Below are 18,897 nucleotides of genomic sequence, written 5' to 3' on the forward strand. Positions count from 1 at the left end.
TACAGACTGGGAAAAACTATTTGGCTACAACAAATCTGATCAGCGTCTAATCTCTAAAATCTACAAGGTACTGCAAAACCTCAACAACAAAAAACCAAACAACTCAATTAATAAATGGGCAAATGATATGAACAGGCACTTCACCAAAGAAGACATTCAAGTGGCTAACACATACATGAGGAAATGCTCACGATCAGTAGCCATTAGAGAAATGCAAATCAAAACTACAATGAGATACCATCTCACCCCAGCAAGGCTAGCATTAATCTAAAAAACACAAAATAATAAATGTTGGCGAGGTTGTGGAGAGACTGGAACGCTTACACACTGCTGGTGGGAACATAAAATGGTTCAGCCACTTAGGAACTCGATTTGGCACTTCCTTAAAAAGCTAGAAATAGAAGTACCATACAATCCAGCAATCCCACTCCTTGGAATATATCCTAGAGAAATAAGAGCCATCACATGAATAGATACATGCACACCCATGTTAATTGCAGCGCTGTTCGCAATAGCAAAAGATGGAAATAACCTAACTGCCTATCAACAGACAAATGGATAAACAAATTATGGTATATTCACACAATGGAATACTACGCAACAATAAAGAACAATGATCAATCTGTGACACATCTCATAACATGGATGAATCTGGAAGGCATTATGCTAAGTGAAATTAGTCAGTCGCAAAAGAACAAATACTGTATGAGATCACTATTATGGGAACTCAAGAAATGGTTTAAACACAGAAGAAAACATTCTTGGACGGTTACGAGGGTGGGGAGGGAGGGAGAAGGGCATTCACTAACCTGATAGTAGATAATAATTATCTTAGGTGAAGGGAAGGACAACACACCATACAGGGGAAGTCAGCACAACTGAACTAAACCAAAGCTAAGAAGTTTCCTGAATACAATCAAATACTTCGAGGGACAGAGTAGCAGGGGCGGGGGTCTGGGGACCATGGTTTCAGGGGACATCTAGGTCAATTGGAATAACAAAGTTTATTAAGAAAATGTTCTGCATCCCACTGTGGTGAGTGTTGTCTGGGGTCTTAAAAGCTAGTGAGCAGCCATCTAAGATACATCCAATGGTCCCAACCCACGTGGAGCAAAGGAGAATTAAGAAAACCAAAGAGACAAGGAAAGTATTAGCCCAAGAGACAGAAAGGGCCACATAAACTAGAGACTCCATCAGCCTGAGATTAGAAGAGCTAGATGGTGCCCAGCTACCACCAATGACCACCCTGACAGGGAACACAACAGAGAGTCCCTGACAGAGCAGGAGAAAAATGGGGTGCAGAACTTAAATGCTAGTAAAAAGACCAGACTTAATGGTCTGACTAAGACTGGAGGGACCCAGAAGACACGGCCCCCGGACTCTGTTAGCCCAGAACTGAAACCATTCCCGAAGCAAACACTTCAGACAAAGATTAGAATGGACTATGGGGCATAAAATGATACTCGTGAAGAGAGTGCTTCTCAGCTCAAGTAGATATGAGACTAAATGGGCAGCTCCTGTCTGGAGGCAAGATGAGAATGCAGAAAGGGACACGAGCTGGTTGAATGGACACAGGAAATCCAGGGTAGAAAGGAGGAGTGTGCTGTCACATTATAGGGAGAGCAGGTAGGGTCACATAGCAATGTGTGAATAAATTTTTGTATGAGAAACTTACTGAAACCGTAAACTTTCACTTAAACCCCAATAAAAAAGAAAAGATCAGTGAACTTGAAAACTGTGGGACAAAGAACTCATTCAGACCTTTGGTTCTGAAAATAGATTTTGGAATTCCGGAACAATCAAGATGCTTTTTGGTTTTCTAAAACAACCAGGCAATAGTTAAACATATGCAAATGTGTTGCGAGTTCCCAAACCATCACATTGGCAACAGGCCTTAGGAAGGGAGGGGGACATGAGGAGACCCCAGAACAAACCACCCACCCTCAACCTTCTGAAGCATGATGTTTGTTAGCAGGGTGAAAGAGATCTCTTTCTGGGTTGGTGCCAAAGTGTCTGATCTCCACTCCACTTCTAAGGTGATCAGATGGGAAAAATCTACAAAGTACACAGGTTTTGGAATATACAAATGGCTGGGGAAGGGACCTTTGGGGTCGCTGGGCTATGGTGCTAGGTGGAAGAACACATAGCAGAGTTTTACAGCCCACCTAACCACACCTACCTACATGGGTGGAGGGGGAATTGGTAGAAGGTAAGCCCCCTTTTTAAGTCCCTCAGCTATGCTGCAAAGTGGAGTTACGTGTAGAAGAACCGTCATCTCACATGGACAACCTTTTCAAGTCACGGAGGCACTGACTCAAACATGGATCCATATTTTGTTCTGGGGTGCTGTCTGCTTCTTGCTGTAAGTGATAAAAGCTACTTTCCAGTGCAAAAAAAGAGCTAAATTGGAACTGTGAGGTTTACTTCCACTGGCATTCTTCACCTTAAGCCATTAGTTCCAAGGAACATGCCCCCTTTTTCCCTGATCTTCATCTTGCTCCCAACACAGCCACAGCAGTCCCTTTTGTGGCCGTCGGTGTACTTCACAAGCGTTGTCTGATAGGTCATGTCACCATCTCTTTCTGGTTTGTAGGACGCACTTTCCTTTCCATCCTATGTACATGCAATTTAAAATCTAACTTAGCAAGGAGTTCTATTGAGAACTACATTTTTCATACTTGGTGCTTTCTTTCTTGGATACTTTGTAATTGCTCAGACAATACCGCTTTCTTGAGCAATCCCCATCTCTCTTGCATAATCTTCTCTACCAGGGTCTCATGTCATTAAATTGGCCCATCTTTCCTTGGATATCCAGTTTGAGTTATGCCTCTGTGGCTGACACTGTACCTATGTAAGTCACATGGGCCTGAGCTGCTAGATATTTCCCACCCATCCTAGAGAAGTCCCATCTCTGCCCCTCTCCATTTGAGAAAGCAACAGCTGAAAGTAAAGCTAGTAAACTGCAGCAGGGCTAGGGGTGGGAGTGGGCACTGAGGGCTTGAGGTTTCAGTTCCAAAAACTCTGCCTTCTCCAAGGACTGCTTTCAGCTTTAAGTTTAATATCATCAACAATACATATCCTCTCAAAATCAAAAGTCAAGTGGATGTTCTGGATGAGTTCATGACTTTTAGCCTGAGTCAAGATGCTCAGGTCTAGACGGGCATCTGATTCTCACCTGTGTTTTGATAAAACAATCTGAAGTTTTTCGTGGACAGTTAGATTTACGGTCAATGGTGTATGCAACTTGCAATAAATACATGGGGGAAAAACCTGTCTAAATAGGGTACATGCTACATGATTCCAACTACAAGACATTCTGGAAAAGGCTAAACTACAGAAACAATAAAAAGACAGTAGTTGCCAGGGGCTGGGAGGTAGAAGGGAGGGATGAACAGGTGGAGCACAGGGCATTTTTAGGGCAGTGACACTTTTGTGGTATACTGTACTGGTGGACACATGACATTATACATTTGTTAAAACTATAGAACTATACAAAACAAAGAATGAACCCTAATGTAAAGTATGCACTTTTCCTCAATCATAATGCATCAATACTCATTCATCAGTTGTAACAAATGCACCACATTAACACAAGATGTTAATAAAGGAGAAACAGCGTGCAAGGGGAGAAGAGGTATATGGGAGCTTTCTGTAACTTCTACTCAATTATGCAAGTCTATGAATTAAAAACAAATGAACAAACTGAGGCAGCTTTACCTTGCAAGAGTAAAATGGAGAGAGAGACAAGGAAGTGTGTGCGGAGGGGACGGGGTGCAGAATGCATACATTACTAGCTAAGAAAGTCTAAAGGCCAAACCTTCATTATATGCACCAAGCAGCCATTGAAAACAATATGATCTGTGTATAAATGAACTCATTAATGAGGAACAAAACCACTCACTAAAGTCTTGATGGCATTATAGAAGTCTCTTAACCTTTCTGTACTTCATTGCAGTTGGTGGTTAAAGACAAAACAAAACAAAACAGACAGTGGATTAGGTAATTTTTAAGAGTTTACAATTAGAAGTGATCACAACAGTAATTCCCACCTAGGGACCCACAGACCACTGCTGTTAGATTATGTTCACTCCTACTGAACGGAGCATTAACTGCTATGTCCCTATTCATCTGAATCACCACTTAGAAATAAAATCTGGTCAACCTGTCAGTCCAATTGTTGTATTTTTCTAAGCCCACCTGACCTAATGCTTTCAATGTTGTCTACACATTGGTACAAAACAGCCCTGCCCTGTCTGGAGGAACGTGGTAACTATGGATATATGGGGCGTTTTGCAGAATGACGCCTGTTCGTGGGGCCCTGAGGCCCTGGGTAGAGAAGCAGGCGGAGAGCCAGCCTGAGCCATGGCCAGGCGAGGAGGACAGGGTGGCATCAACGGAAGCCAGGAGAGGAGGTTATGGCAAGGGCAGAACCATGAGGACTTCTAGGAGGTTAGCAAGGTTGGAGGTAAGACCTCTGAGAAGGCAGAGCCTGTACAAGACAGCGTAAAACCTGCCCTATGTTTGGCGGATCCTCAGGAAGTTAGATATAAAATTATCACATGACCTAGCAATTCCACTCCTAGGTATATACCCAAAAGAAATGAAAACAGGTGTTCAAACAAAAATTTATATACAAATGTTCATAACAGCACTATTTACAATAGCCAAAAGATGGACACAACTCCAGCGTTCATCCATGAATGAATGGACAAACAAAATGTGGTATAGGCACGAAATGGAATACTCTTCAGCCATAAAAAGGAATGAGGTTGTGTCACATGCTACAACATAACGAACCTTGAAAACATTATGCTGAGTGAAAAAAAGCCAGTCACAAAAGACCACATATTGTATGATTCCCTTTATATGAAATATCCAGAATAGGCTAATTCATAGACACAGAAAAGAGATTAGAAATTGCTTTGGGCTTGGGGGAAGGAGCCCTGGTTAAGTGCTCAGCTGGTAACCAAAAGGTCGGCAGTTCGAACACACAGTTGCTCTACAGGAGAAAGAAGTGGCAGTCTGCTTCTGTGAAGATTACAGCCTTGGAAACCCTATGGGGCAGTTCTACTCTCTCCTATAGTGTCGCTATGAGTTGGAATTGACTCAATAGCAACTTTTCTTTTTTTTTTTCCTGGGCTAGGGGGTAGGGAATGGGGAGATTGTTTAATGAGTACAAGGTCTTCTTTTGGGGTGAGGAAAATGTTTTGGAACTAGACAGAGGTGGTGACTGCACAACACTGTGAAGGTACTAAATGCCACTGAAGTGTGCACTTTAAAATAGTTAAAATGACAATACCAAATGCTGGTGAGTATGCGGAGCAACAGGAACTCTTATTCATTGCTGCTGGGAATGCAAAATGGTACAGCCATTTTGGAAGACAATCTCGCAGCTTCTTACAAAGCTAAACATAGGCTTACCATTCATTCAATTCAGCATTGAGCTCCTACATATTTACTCAAATGAGCCAAACCATATGTTCGCACAAAAACCTGAACACAAATGTTTATGAGAGCTTTATCCAAAATTGCTAAAAATTAGAAACAACCAAGATGTCCCTCAACTGAAATGTTTAAACAAACTGTGTTGCATTCATACAATGGAGTATTATTCAGCGATAAAAAGAAATGAGCTATCAAGCCATGAAAAGACACAGAGGAATCTTAAACGCATATTACTAAGTGAAGGAAGCCAATCTGAAAAAGCTACATGCTGCATGATTCCAACAACACTGACATTCTAGAAAAAGCAAAGCTACAGAGACAGTAAAAAGATCAGTGGTTGCCAGGGACCCAGGGGGATGGGGAAAGGATGAGTAGGTGGGGCACAGGACATTTTAAGAGCTGGGAAGCTATTCTGTAAGACACTGTAATGGTGGACACACGACACCGAGCATTTGTCAAACCCACAGGCCTGTACAACACAAAAAGTGAACCCCAATGTAAACTATGTTATTTTGGTTAGGTGCCATCGAGTCAATTCTGACTCATAGCGAACCTACAGCAACCCTATAGGACAGAGTAGAACTGCTCCATAGGGTTTTCAAACTGGTGGATTCGAACTGCCGACCTTTTGGTTAGCAGTCAAGCTCTTAACCACTGCGCGCCAGCAGGGCTCCAAATGTAAACTATAGACTTGAGGTGATAATAACCTATCAATAATGGTTCATCGAGTGTAACAAGTGTACCACCTCAATGCAAGAGGTTCATAATAAGAGAAACAGCATGCGGAAAGCAGAGAGTGTATATGGAAACTCTGTACTATCTGCTCAATTGTTCTGTAAACCTAAAATTGCTCTAAAAAAACAAAGTGCATCAAAATGGTTAAAAAGGTAAATTATATGTTATGTGTATTTTACATACACATATACAAAGTAATTTTAAAAAAATCTCTTGGTCATTGGATAAGGTGGCCAGGCCCCAGACCAGGACTGTCCTTTCCTCTTCCCTCCAGCCGGGTATACACACTCATGCTCGCCTGTGCCTTCCCGCCTCCGAGCAGAAAGCATAAAGCTAATGAGCCCAAGTGTCAGCACAATATAAATTACAGAGAGGAAAAAAAGGAAACAACTTGATGCATGGCTGAGGATCTATAAGAGGAATGTCCACCATTGTTTGTGATTATGGATCACATCACAATCTAATAGCAATTTTTATTTAATCAATAATGTCCATGCTGAACAGACAGACCTGTTACAGAGAATCGACAAGCAGGTACTGATAGCGACAAGCCTCATTATTAATCTTTCCTCTCCCGGCTCATCAGCCAAACTACTGTAACAGGCACCACCAAGATGGATTTTAGAAGCCGCCTCTCTCCTTTTCTCCCCCCACCCTTTTCTTTTTTCCTCTCCCATAACGTTTCGCATACTGTACACTCTGCGTTTATTTGCATAACCTGGGGTTTGAGCGGCACGAAAAGGCAGTTCACACTAAGCAATTTCACAAATCAGTGGGACCTGAACTACTGCTCAGGGTTAGCCATTATAGGCTAATAAATCATACTTTCTCTTTGAGTTGTCAATCGCTAAAAAGCTTTGTACAAATGTTGGCATCTGTAATTCCGCAAAGGCTTTTCATCTTGAAATAAGATGCTCTGCACTGATAAGAATGATCCCCTCTTGATCAAAAAAGAAGAAGAAGAAAAAAAAATCTGCATTTTACCAATTAAAGCTGCTGCCAGAAACCAAATGGCTTCAGTGAAGTTTATCTCTGCTGAACACAAGGAGGAGTGCGGTGAGGGCTCTGTTTCGTTTTCATCTTGACTGCTTTATCTTGGGTAGGAATTGCGCCATCTCTTGCCACATCATACAGGAGAGGAAAATGTGCGAACTTTCACTACCTCCAGGAAAAGTCACCAGAAAGAACCGCTCCCCAGGAACCAGGGTTCTCCGGGCTGTCCCAGAGAGTTCTCTCGGCTCCTTGGGGCACAATTTTTAAACATTGTCCTGGTGGCGCAATGTTTAAGCTTGGCTGCTTACCGGAAGGTCAGTGGTTGGAACCCAACCACCAGCTCTGTGGGAGAAAAGACCTGGTGATCTGCTCCCATAAAGATGACAGCCTTAGGAACCCCAAAGGGCAGCTCTACTCTGTTCCACAGGGTCACTCTGAGTCAGAATTGACTCGATGGCACACAACAACAGGTGCTTAGCCAGCAACTCCGGAAACTTCTGACCTCTCTTTTAACTCCATCCAGAGTAGCTGCCCAAACCATGATTGTGAAACATTTCTAAAATATCCTCTCAACTTTTTTTAAAAATAATTTTCACTTCAGAGCCTCATTTCTGGCCCTGCCCCAGCCCACATGCTGCCCTCCCCAATACATGTTACCTATGGCTTCTGCAGCTTCATAAAGCTCAGCCCCATCTCTCTCAACTCATGCTGACTCAAGTCATTCCTCTTATCAAAAGCATTCAATTCTCCTTACTCCATATGGAAGAGAAGGCAAACCCCTAATCCAGCAATCATACCACCTGATGTATCTTACCTTTCACAACTCTTCTGCCTTCCAGACACGTTTCCAGACACACGTCCATACAGTGTAACCCAAAACCACAAATTGCATCATTTTGTAATTATATTTCTAATTCAAAGTGTCAAAACCCTAGCTTTTTATATTAGCCACTATCACAGGTAAAATTCTCCCATACATTCTGCATCCTATACATTAACTTCTGGCTGGCTTCTCCACACAGTCTACACTGCACCCCCAACACCTCCCTGCACTGGTCTTTCTTTACCTGCTTAAAATCCACCTGTCTGTTCAAGACCCTGTTCAAATCCAGTCTCCAAGAGGCATTCTCTCATTCCTTCATCAGCACCTTCACCCTAGTTGGGTTTCCCCAGACCCTGTTGGCACATCTATAGTATTCCTAGCAGCCTGCTCGGTATCTTCATACCAGCCTGTCCTTCATGTTCCCCTTACACAAAGGGATGGGCAGAAAAGATGTATGTTAGGTCTTTTCTCCCCACTGCCCCCCACCCCTAACCCCAACTCCACAGGTCTGACATGCACGATTCTGATGTTCTTCCAGGCACTATGCCTGCAATCTGAGTAGTGGCCAATAGGTGGTGATGATGTGTTATATCTGGGAGGTTCAGACTAGACTGCAATGGTTATTGTTCACTATAGGTCCCTGGGTGTGGAAATCCTGGTGGTGTAGTGGTTAAGAGTTTGGCTGCTAACCAAAATGTCAGCAGTTCAAATTCACCAGGCGCTCCTTGGAAACCCTATGGGGCAGTTCTACCCTGTCCTGTAGGGTTGCTATGAGTTGAAATTGACTCAGTGGCAATGGGTTTGTTTGGTTTTTTGGTTTTATAGGTCCCTGGATGGCACAAACGGTTTGTGCTCGGTCGGTAACGGAAAGGTTGAACCCATCTAGTGGTGCCATGGAAGAAAAATCTTGGCGATCTGCTTCCATAAAGATTACAGTCAAGAAAACTCTATGGAGCAGTTTTATTCTGTAACACATGGGGTTACCATGAGTCGGAATCAGCTCAGCAACATCTAACGACAACAACTGTTACTACACTTCTATGTCTCCTTGTCCCCACTCCCAATTAGAATGAGCACTCCTGGACGGTCTGAGTCAGGCTTCAAGGTCGGCACTCAAAGACTCCCCTCAGGCTTTGTGGGCACCTGCCAGGGCTCAGCATGTGTCTGTTGGTGATGAGTTGTTAAGTCGATGGGTGATCTGCCAATGCCAGTGCATATTTATTCTAATAAATGAGAGGCAATATGAGGCCAGCGATGTCTGCAATAGGCAAGTATATTTAAATTATGCATCTTTGCCCAAAGTGATCATCATTCTTCTTTATAACATGGGTCCATACAGAATATTCCAGGGGATTAATTACTGGCAGAATCCACAATCTCACATAAAGACTCTCTTAGAGCCAGTCAAAAAGCTTTTGATGGATAAATTTTCTCCAAATGGAAGACTCAGTTACTCTGAGGAGGAGCTGGATGAACTATTTCAGGGCACAATGGCTAAGCAAATTTAAGACAGTAACTACTGTATTCTCTGTACCAGTTATTTCTTTCAAAATATTGACTTGTCATTTTTCATTCAATGGCTGAGGCACATTAATAAACTGGAAAATTAAACAATTATTCAAATAATTAATATGTTGTTGTTAATTGCTGTTGAGTTTATCCTGACTCATGGAGACCCCACATGTGCAGGGTACAATTGCTCCAGAGAATTTTCATGGCTGTGACCTTTTGGAAGCAGATCGCCAGGCCTGTCTTCTGAGGTGCCTCCAGATGGGTTCAAACTGCCAATCTTTCAGCTAGTAGCTGAGTGCTTAACCGTTTGTACCACCCAAGGATGCCATAATTACCAGCCCCTAAAAAAAAAATTATTATTTTTGATGGTATCTGAGCTACAGGGTTGGAAAAGACCCTAGGGAAGAGATGGAATATACAGGTCTCCTCCTGAGCTGCACCTGGGCAGCCACTGTACTCCCATCCCCATCCCCTAGCCTCCTCTCTGGGGCTGAAAGGGCAGGGCGAGCTCAGCACAACATCCAAGGCAGCTGTCAGCCAATAAGTTGTTTCTGGTGATGAAACCTACTCGCCATCCCTATCCTAAAAACCCAAAAAACCAAACCTGTTGCCATCAAGTCAATTCCGACTCATAGAGACCCTACAGGACAGAGTAGATCTGCTCCATAGTTTCCAAGGAGCGCCTAGTGGATTTGAACTGCTGACCTTTTGCTTAGCAGACGTAGCTCTTAACCACCACGCCACCAGAGTTTCCTCCCTATCCTAAGGACTATTTAATTCAAAATTTCACTTCCTTTTAATAAAACTGAAGTCCAAGGAGGTGGTATAGACCTATACTGGGGAAAAGAACAGGGTCTCCTGGCTTCAGCCAAGGGTACTTCCCAGTTTAGCAGCAATTAATAGAAATAGGCCTTAGAAATAATGGTAGTGAAGGCTAAGGATCATAGTCTTGGGGGACAACTAGGTCAACTGGTATAATATAGTTCATAAAGATAATGTTCTACATCCTACTGTGGTGCGTACTCTGAGGACTTAGAAGCTTGTGAGTGGCCACCTAAGATACAACTATAGGTCTCTTCCCATCTGAAGCAAAGGAAAGTGAAGAAAGCCAAAGACTCATGGAAACAATCAGTCCAAAGGACTAATGGCCCACATGAACCACAGCCTGCACTAGACTGAGACCCGAAGAACTAGATGGTGCTTGGCTACCACTACTGACCGCTCTGGCCAGGAACACAATAAAAGGTCCCAATTAGAGTGGGAGAAAAATGTAGGACAAAATGCAAATTCATAAAAAAGACCAGACTTACTGGTCTGATCGAGACTGGAGGAACCCCCAAGATTATCGCCCTAAGACATCCTTCTAAGATGGAAGTGACCCTACTCCCAGAGGTCACCTTTCAGCGTATAAAATAAATAATAACAACCATGAGGAATGTGCTCCTTAGAACAACCAACTATACAAGACCCAATGGGCAACATTTGCCAAAAAGCAAAAATGAGAAAGCAGGAAGGGGCAGGGAAACCGGACGAACGGAAACAGGGAACCCAGGGCGGAAATGGGGAGAGTGATGATACAGTGCGGGGATTACAACCAATGTCATGGAACAATCTGTGTATGAATTATGGAATAGGAAACTAATTTACTATGTAAACTTTCACCTAAAGCACAATAAAATGTTAAAAAAAATAAAAAAAGAAAGAAGCCTCAGACACACAGAAGCCACCATAAACAAAAGGCCATTCCCCTCTCCTCCCCTACTCAACCCTGTGAAACACAAATACATAAAACAAAAGAGAGGCAGGATAGCCTCCTTTAGACCTTCCTCTGTTTCTCATTAGGTCCACTAGCCCGACCACACGGGATCTCCATTGGGCTTTGGACACTAGGGACAGCTTTTATTTTCACGGCTGTTTCACAATATGATAAGTGAGAAAATAACGTTCTGAAGGGTCAAATGGTTCCAAGAAGGTCTTCCTGAGTGTCAGAGCAGAGATGGGGCTGCCACTCAGAACCCTGGCTGCCCCTGGAGGGCTCTAACTGGTGGACCACACAGCCGTATAGGCCACACATTCTGTGTCTAATCTCCTGAGCCTCTCTTTATGGGAACAATTTCTTTAGGTGCAATTTAGTCAAGAAGTCTAAAAAGAATGTGACCCCTCTGGCGGAACTGTCAGAGGCTGGCTTTGAAGTTTGTAGTTCTTCGTCTAAATTTTACATGCAATATTTCCAAATAATTAAAGTAACTAAATTAACCAGCAACTCCATGAAGGGAAAATAAGATCAGGATCTCCACTCATTCGTTTTCGGTATTATGTGCCCACAAACCTAATTTTTAGCTCATATCTGAGACCCCTATCACATCTTAAACTCAATTTTCTCTTAGGTAAGAATATATAATGCAACTTTAGCAAGGGGATCAAAATTAGATGGGAAACATTTAAAATGCAAATGTAGATCATATTATTAATATGAAAATAGTGTCTGCGTATCCTAACTCTACCTTGTGTTCCTAGGGCTACATCAATACTTGACAAATTAGATGTGTTTTCTTTATATCTACGGCTCCATGATATTAAAAAGAAAGCCCTTTATTTTCATGCTGCTAGTGCATTGCATTTGTTTTTAAATGACAGCAAAGGTGATTATAACTGTATTCTTCTGATAAAGGAAACTTCCACATAATTTTAGAGATCAAAATTTGCAGCATATGAAAGCATTTTAAATCCAAGTAGGTGGTTAATCACTGTATAAAAAGGTGAGTTTCCGACACGATGCTTAAGAGATACAAATTCAGGATTATAAAGACTTAAATGCCTCCCGCCGACCCCTGCCGCCAACCTGGGTGCTCATATAAACATCTCTCACATGCTATGCCCTCGTTCAACCCCACTAGTAGAAGACACTATATCCCTCCTACAGTCTAATTGCTAAGGCCCCTCTGTAGGGCCATCCTACTGGGGGTAGGAGTGAGCAATAAAGCTGTTTAAAAAATAGCTTGACTTTTTAAATACTTTTGGAAAGAATATTATACATGTTATTTCTTAAATAGCCCATGATTGGATTGGTAAAACAGAGGGTAAGGAGTTGGCAGCCATACAACAAACAGGTGCTCATTATGTATAGGATTATACTATTTTTATTCTTTTGCATCCCAGTAGTGAGGTTTTAAGGAACCCTGGTGGCGTAGTGGTTAAAGCACTTGGCTGCTAACTGAAAGGTCAGCGATTCGAACCCATCAGCCACTCTGCAGGAGAAAGATGTACCAGTATGCTTCCATAAAGATTACAGCCTTGGAAACCCTATGGGGCAGTTCTACTCTGTCTATAGGGTCCCTTTGAGTCAGAATCGACTTGATGGCAGTAGTTTTGGTTTGGGGTGGGTAGTGGGGTTTTGAAGTACAACTAGCCACTCAACAGTGGTGACCGCACACTGAAGCACACAGGAAGAACAAAGATGGTTCATTCTTCACATGTATTTTTTTTCTTTTTGAAAAGCCTCTCAGAACGTAGGTGGTATACACACTATCATTCAGAAATAAAGGGTGCAGTTTACAGAGAACCTGAGACTAACTTGTGTTGCATATTGTGCATATTTCAGACGTCTCCATCAGAAGAGAGTCAAAGACAGAACTTAATTCTAGTACAAAACAAAGGTAGGAAGGAACACAAGCTCAGAAAGGATTGAGAGAGTCTCCTATGTGGAAGTTAGGCTACTAGAAAGAATTTGAGTTGTTTTACATAATAACAAAATCTAACACTCTCTCCCCACCTAAAAAAAAAATTTTGAGAAACAGATTTTAATTTATGATTCACATCTCTTTGTAATAAAACACACAGCAAAAAGGGTCTAATTTATTAAGAACTGAAGGGAAAATGTGGACTTATCGACTTATTTTGAGATGTTAGAACACGTGTCTTTCAGGTGTCAAGGGAAGAAGAAAATGCGTGCATCCTGGCAAATCAGTAACGCATTCAGTCAATCAAATGGACTTTAATTTTTATACTACAGAACGCTCTTACTCTCCTGTTTCTTTCTATTTTAACTGATATGGAGAAAATGACAAAGTACAAAAATAAAACTAGTTTAACAAAAATATATGTGTATCTCCTTAGCTTCAAAAATATATATCAAAGTAAATCTATGACAAATTCAATACTAACTTGAGAGTAACTAAGTCCAATTATAATTATCCTGCTGGGAAGAGAAATTAATTAAATTCCCCAGTGATAAAGACCCCAGCAGCCAAGCTAGAACAACACACAACTGGAGAAGGACCGGGGCTTGAAATAAAGGAGAAGAGAAAGAAAAGCCAATATTTAGTCCATCTGTTCAGACAGTAATGGGATGGGGTAATCTTTTCAAGAGTACATGGTGTGTATTACGCTAGAAATGAGACTACCTGGCGGGCAAGTTCAGCCAAGTTCCTAATTCTCCTCTTCAACTTTGTGATTTGCTAATGTGAAACACATGTCTCCTTTTTGCACCAAGTTCAAATAACTCTAGAATTCCAACCGTGCAGCTTCAGCGACTGAACCAGAACAAGGGGAGAAGTTGTCAGGATTTAAGAGCTTTCAGCAAAGCCCTTCAGTTGCAGCCAGCACCCTATTCCACGGAAGGATATCAATTATAGATAGTGACTTGCTTTAGCAGGCAGTCGGGACTGTCAGACACTAGATAGACAACCATGAAGAATCATGAATCTTTCTATTAACTGTAAGAGGGGGAAAGAGAATGGGACATGGCTATAAATAAGGCCGAGTACCAGCATGGTTTAACGCCTTGCCTCTTGCTTGTATGTAGCATGAAAATTGAACTAATTCACAAAATGTCCTCTCTCCCGGGGAGTCCCAGGAACTGAAACAGTCAGTGCTTCCCTCTGTCCCTAAAAACCTGGTTTTTACAACTGGCATTTTTTTCCTACTGCCAGGTAGATGTGCAAGTAGCTATTCCTTCAACGGACAAAAAAATAAAGCACTGATTCTATACCAGGTCACTAGGAATGTTACTGGATACATCCATGAGCGTAAAGGTACTTGTATGTCAGGCAAAGCTAAATCAAGTTAAATGCATGAATTTGGAATTCCTACACTTCAGACACACAGTAAAAAGGTAGGAAATAAGTAATGTAAACTACTCATAAAAAACTCACTGCCATTGAGTCAATTCTGACTCATAGTGACCCTACAGGACAGAGTAGAAGAGCCCCATGGGATTTCCAAGGCTGTAATTTTTACGGAAGCAGACTGCCCCATCTTTCTCCCACAGAGCAGCTGGTGTGCTCGAACCACCCACCTTCTGGTTAGCAGCTGAGTACTTAACCACTGCGCCACCAGGGCTCCAAATATAAACTAGAATATTATTTATGCCAGTGTAAGTTATAATTTTTAATTTGCTTAATTAAGTTTGCTTAATCATACAATTGATCTCAAGTTAAAATTAATACCATAAGGGTAATACGTTAGATTTTCTCATAATTCTGACAGGAATTTCTTATAGCTGATTTTGAATTTAAAAAAAGTTCCACTGTACTTATCTGTGGATTTACATTTTTTTTTTAAAGATAGTTTTAATAAAATAGCATGCGGGTCATTTAGTTTAAGCAGCTTTACTTTAAAATTATGCAGCTCTATTAACAAAACATCACTACCTAAAATCCTTCTGTCACTGAGGCATTTACCTGCATTATTCACTGTCTTTTACAAGCTTCCATACCACTTAGGCAGGGAAAGGGTTAAGTTACCACCACACCTCTGAGAAAGGTTACCTCAAACCTGGCCTCTAATCAGGAACACAATTCATTTTAAACGTTGACTTAGAAGAAGTTCCTATTTCTGTTCCTCCACATCTGATAATGGCTTAACCATAATCACAGCACTCCTTGGAACTACAATGACTTATCCACTGAAAATTATTTCCACTGGAAATAATGCATGTCCAGCTTACTCTTACTCAAAAAGGACTCACAAGCTTGCATTATCTCTCACAACGACACTTTTAAAAGCAAGAAGCCGGCCAACTTCTTTTTCCTGGTGGCAGCTTTTATATAAGCACGTCTCTTCATTTATGTCTCTCACTCATTATGTCACTGAGAATATTCCCAGCATACTCTACTCTTTGGGAATATTTCCCCATATAAAAAGAGAAATTCCAAATCTCCCCCGCCAACCCTTAGTTTAATAATGTCTTTGTGGTTTCCATTAAAAGTCAGCAAGAATAAAGGGCCATTAAGTCAGTCTTGGCTTAAAAATAACACTTGCATCAAATTAAAGAGAAAGAATCAAATTAAGTTCATGGAAAAATCTGGAAATATACCTTAATTAAAAACATTTGCCTTTCTCATTTCTTGCTATGTAAAGAAATCTATAATTCTTCCTATACAATTAAAAGGCAACATGATGAAAAAAGAAATGGGGGGGGATGGAAACCTTGCTGATGTCACATTAAATCCTCAAAACATTCTGTATACATTGGATTTCAAAACCTGGCACACAGTATATTTAACAATATACTGAAACTTCAGTGTGTGGAATACATTACACAGGATGGGCCAAGCTGCAGAAGACACACTTCAGAAAGCTCATGCTTGTGGTTGCCAGGGGGAAAGGGGAAGGATGAATAGGTGAAGACCAAGGCATTTGTAGGGCAGTGACACTATTCTGTATGGCACTGTAATGGTGGACACCGTAAGCTTACGCATTTGTCAAAACCCACAGGACTACATTATTGGTTAATACTAATGCATCAGAATTGGTTCATCGATTGTAACAAATATACCACAGAAATGTTAATAGATGTTAATAAAAGGAAACTGCGTGCAGGGGGGAGGGGACACATAGGAAACTCTCTGTACCTTCTGTGCAATTTCCCTGTAAACCTAAAACTGCTCTAAAAAAAATCGCGTATTAAAAAAACAACCACAACAAAACCACCCATGCCTCCTAAGAAACGCGTGGGATGTCTGAGGAATTCTTAAGTTTAGTGATTTATCTAAACAGAAGCAGGTTAACAAGAAATACGAATCACATAAGAGTTACTACAAAGGAAAAGAGAATGGATCATGCGTGTGCATATGTTTGTGTGTGAAAGAGAGAGAGAGGTAGATTACAGCAGACCCTGCTCTGTCAGATTTGCTGTCATATTAAAAGCTTCTTAAACTGCTCCACTTTGTGAACCAACCTTAATGCATTAATAGGACCTTGTGCTTCTGCACGGAGGATTATTTCAATGTCCTTCCCTCTCAATTGCTCCTGGTCAAATTTGCCAGGGATGGAGATTCCATGAGCCACCAAAAAGGGCCAAGTGCCAGGAAGCACTGAGGAAGGACATAATGCTAATCAGGTGCGGAAGTGTGCTATACCTTCAATCACTGCGCTGTGTTATTTGAAATAATAATACACAGGAGAGTGAGTGAAAGGCTTCCAAACCTGGGATGATGAGAGAAGGTGGGCTTCTCAATCTGACCCACTGCAGTTTTCAAAAACACATCATCAACCACATTTAAAAATACATATGACTTTTTCCGTGACGCTATTAACCTCACAATGGTTGGCCTCAAGTCTAGAAACTGTGCTTAATGGTATACTCCAAACATCCACCTCTGATCATACACAGTACTAATTGCTGTATAAAATAATGGTCGATTCCTTCAGCTTTGAGGGTTTAGGAGAGGAAGGTACAATGAAAAAAGAAGAATTCCCCAGGCCTACCTTTTTTTCTATTGCTACTGGGCCTTGGAAGCAGGAATCAAACTTGGTTAAAAGGTTAATAATAATTCATGTCCAGCTTACTATTACTCAATAACCATCAAAGTGGCTAACTCAAAATAGTGTTTTCGGGCTTACAGGATCAGAGTCATTACACTCTCTATTGAAGAGTTTATTGAATTTTACACTAAGCTTTAGCTGACTGAACAGGTCAAGCACTGTGGCTCAGAGTTTTCTTTATTCTCAGAAAGTCATAGAGCGCTCTCCAGTTTGCGATGCTGCTGGCGAAGAAACTTGACTCAGCCCAGGGTCAGGGAAGCCGACCTCCCCAGAAAAGATCACAGAGTTGAAAGCCCAGATCCTGAACACCATTCACTTACGTGCACCAGCTGCTCCTGAGTGTCAAACTCCCTGGTGCAGCCCTCCCAATGGCAGTTGGTCTCGTAGATTACTTCAGGCTCCTGCTTGCTTTCATCTTTGTCCCCTTCCTCCTTCACTAAGGTTGTTCCTTCTGGCTGTTCCTGAGAGACAGGGGGTCAGGAAAAGGGAGGAGAGAGAGAAAAAAATCAGACACAGGGAACGAAAGGTGATGACTTCTGGTAGCAAAGGCGAGAGGCATAAGCAAAAACCTGATTTAGATTCAGCTTCCTCCCAGTGCAATGTATCTGCAAAAACAGAATAGAGCCCAGGTCTATCTGCTGGGTTTTGTGAATTAAAACAAGCAAAACACATGGAATCACTTGTATGTATTTTTTTTTTAGAGATTGCCCAAATGCTCCTTCTAAGGTTTTTTAACATGTCATATAAAACAACAGTCCAAATACCATAATGATGATTAAAAAACTGAACCTAGACATTAAAACAGAGACTTGTACACCAATGTTCATTGCAGCACTATTCACAATAGCCAAAACGTGGAAACAACCTAAATGCCCATCAACAGATGAATGGATAAACAAAATGTGGTACATACATACAATGGAATACTACTCAGTCAGTAGAAGAAATGAAGTCTTGATACATGCTACAGGGTGGATAGCACTGGAAGACATTATGTCAAGTGAAATAAGTCAATCACAGAAGGATGAATATTGTATGACCTCACGTATATAAAAAGACAAGAACAGGCAAACGTATACAGACCAAAGTTTATTAGTGGTTACCAGTGGCGGGAGGGAGGGGGAAAAGGGAGGTTAACAGTGATAGAAATATCACATTGATTAAGGGTAGGGTTGCACAGCCGATTATTGTAGTTGCTGTCAAAAAGTTGCACACCTATAAAAAGTTGAACTGGCAAAAGTTGTGTGATAGATATATTTACAACAATGACACACACCAAGAAAGAACAGCTGCTAAGGCGGATTATGTACAACCAAAAACCTCACGGGATTTTGTTTCTTGGTTTGGAGGTTTAGGGTCATTGTTTCATGGGACATCCTAGTTAACTCGCCTAATAACACGTTTACTGCCTCTGTTCTACCTCCTAGTTCGATGTGTAGTGCCTAGGGGAGGTCTTAAAAGCTTGCAAGCGTCCATCCCAGGCACAATAATTGGTCTCTATTCACCTGGAACAAAGAGGAAGAGGACAGTCAGGAATAGAAGGAGAATATGGAATATGTGGCTAATTGCCTCCATGAACCACTGCTTCCTTTGCCATGAGATCAGAAGAACTGGATGGTGCC

General features: G+C 41.6%; 1 protein-coding gene across 1 annotated transcript in view; it reads right to left on the minus strand.

Moving 5' to 3' along the window:
- Nucleotides 1–18,897, minus strand: part of GLI3 (GLI family zinc finger 3) — a 326,741-nt gene that overhangs the window by 56,673 nt on the left and 251,171 nt on the right. Inside the window, exon 9 of the mRNA XM_004383958.1 lies at nt 17,596–17,736. Within this exon, the coding sequence (XP_004384015.1) occupies nt 17,596–17,736 (141 nt within the window). The remainder of the gene's footprint in view (nt 1–17,595; nt 17,737–18,897) is intronic.

This window comes from Trichechus manatus, unplaced genomic scaffold, assembly GCF_000243295.1.
Source record: "Trichechus manatus latirostris isolate Lorelei unplaced genomic scaffold, TriManLat1.0 scaffold00114, whole genome shotgun sequence".
Lineage (NCBI taxonomy): Eukaryota > Metazoa > Chordata > Mammalia > Sirenia > Trichechidae > Trichechus > Trichechus manatus.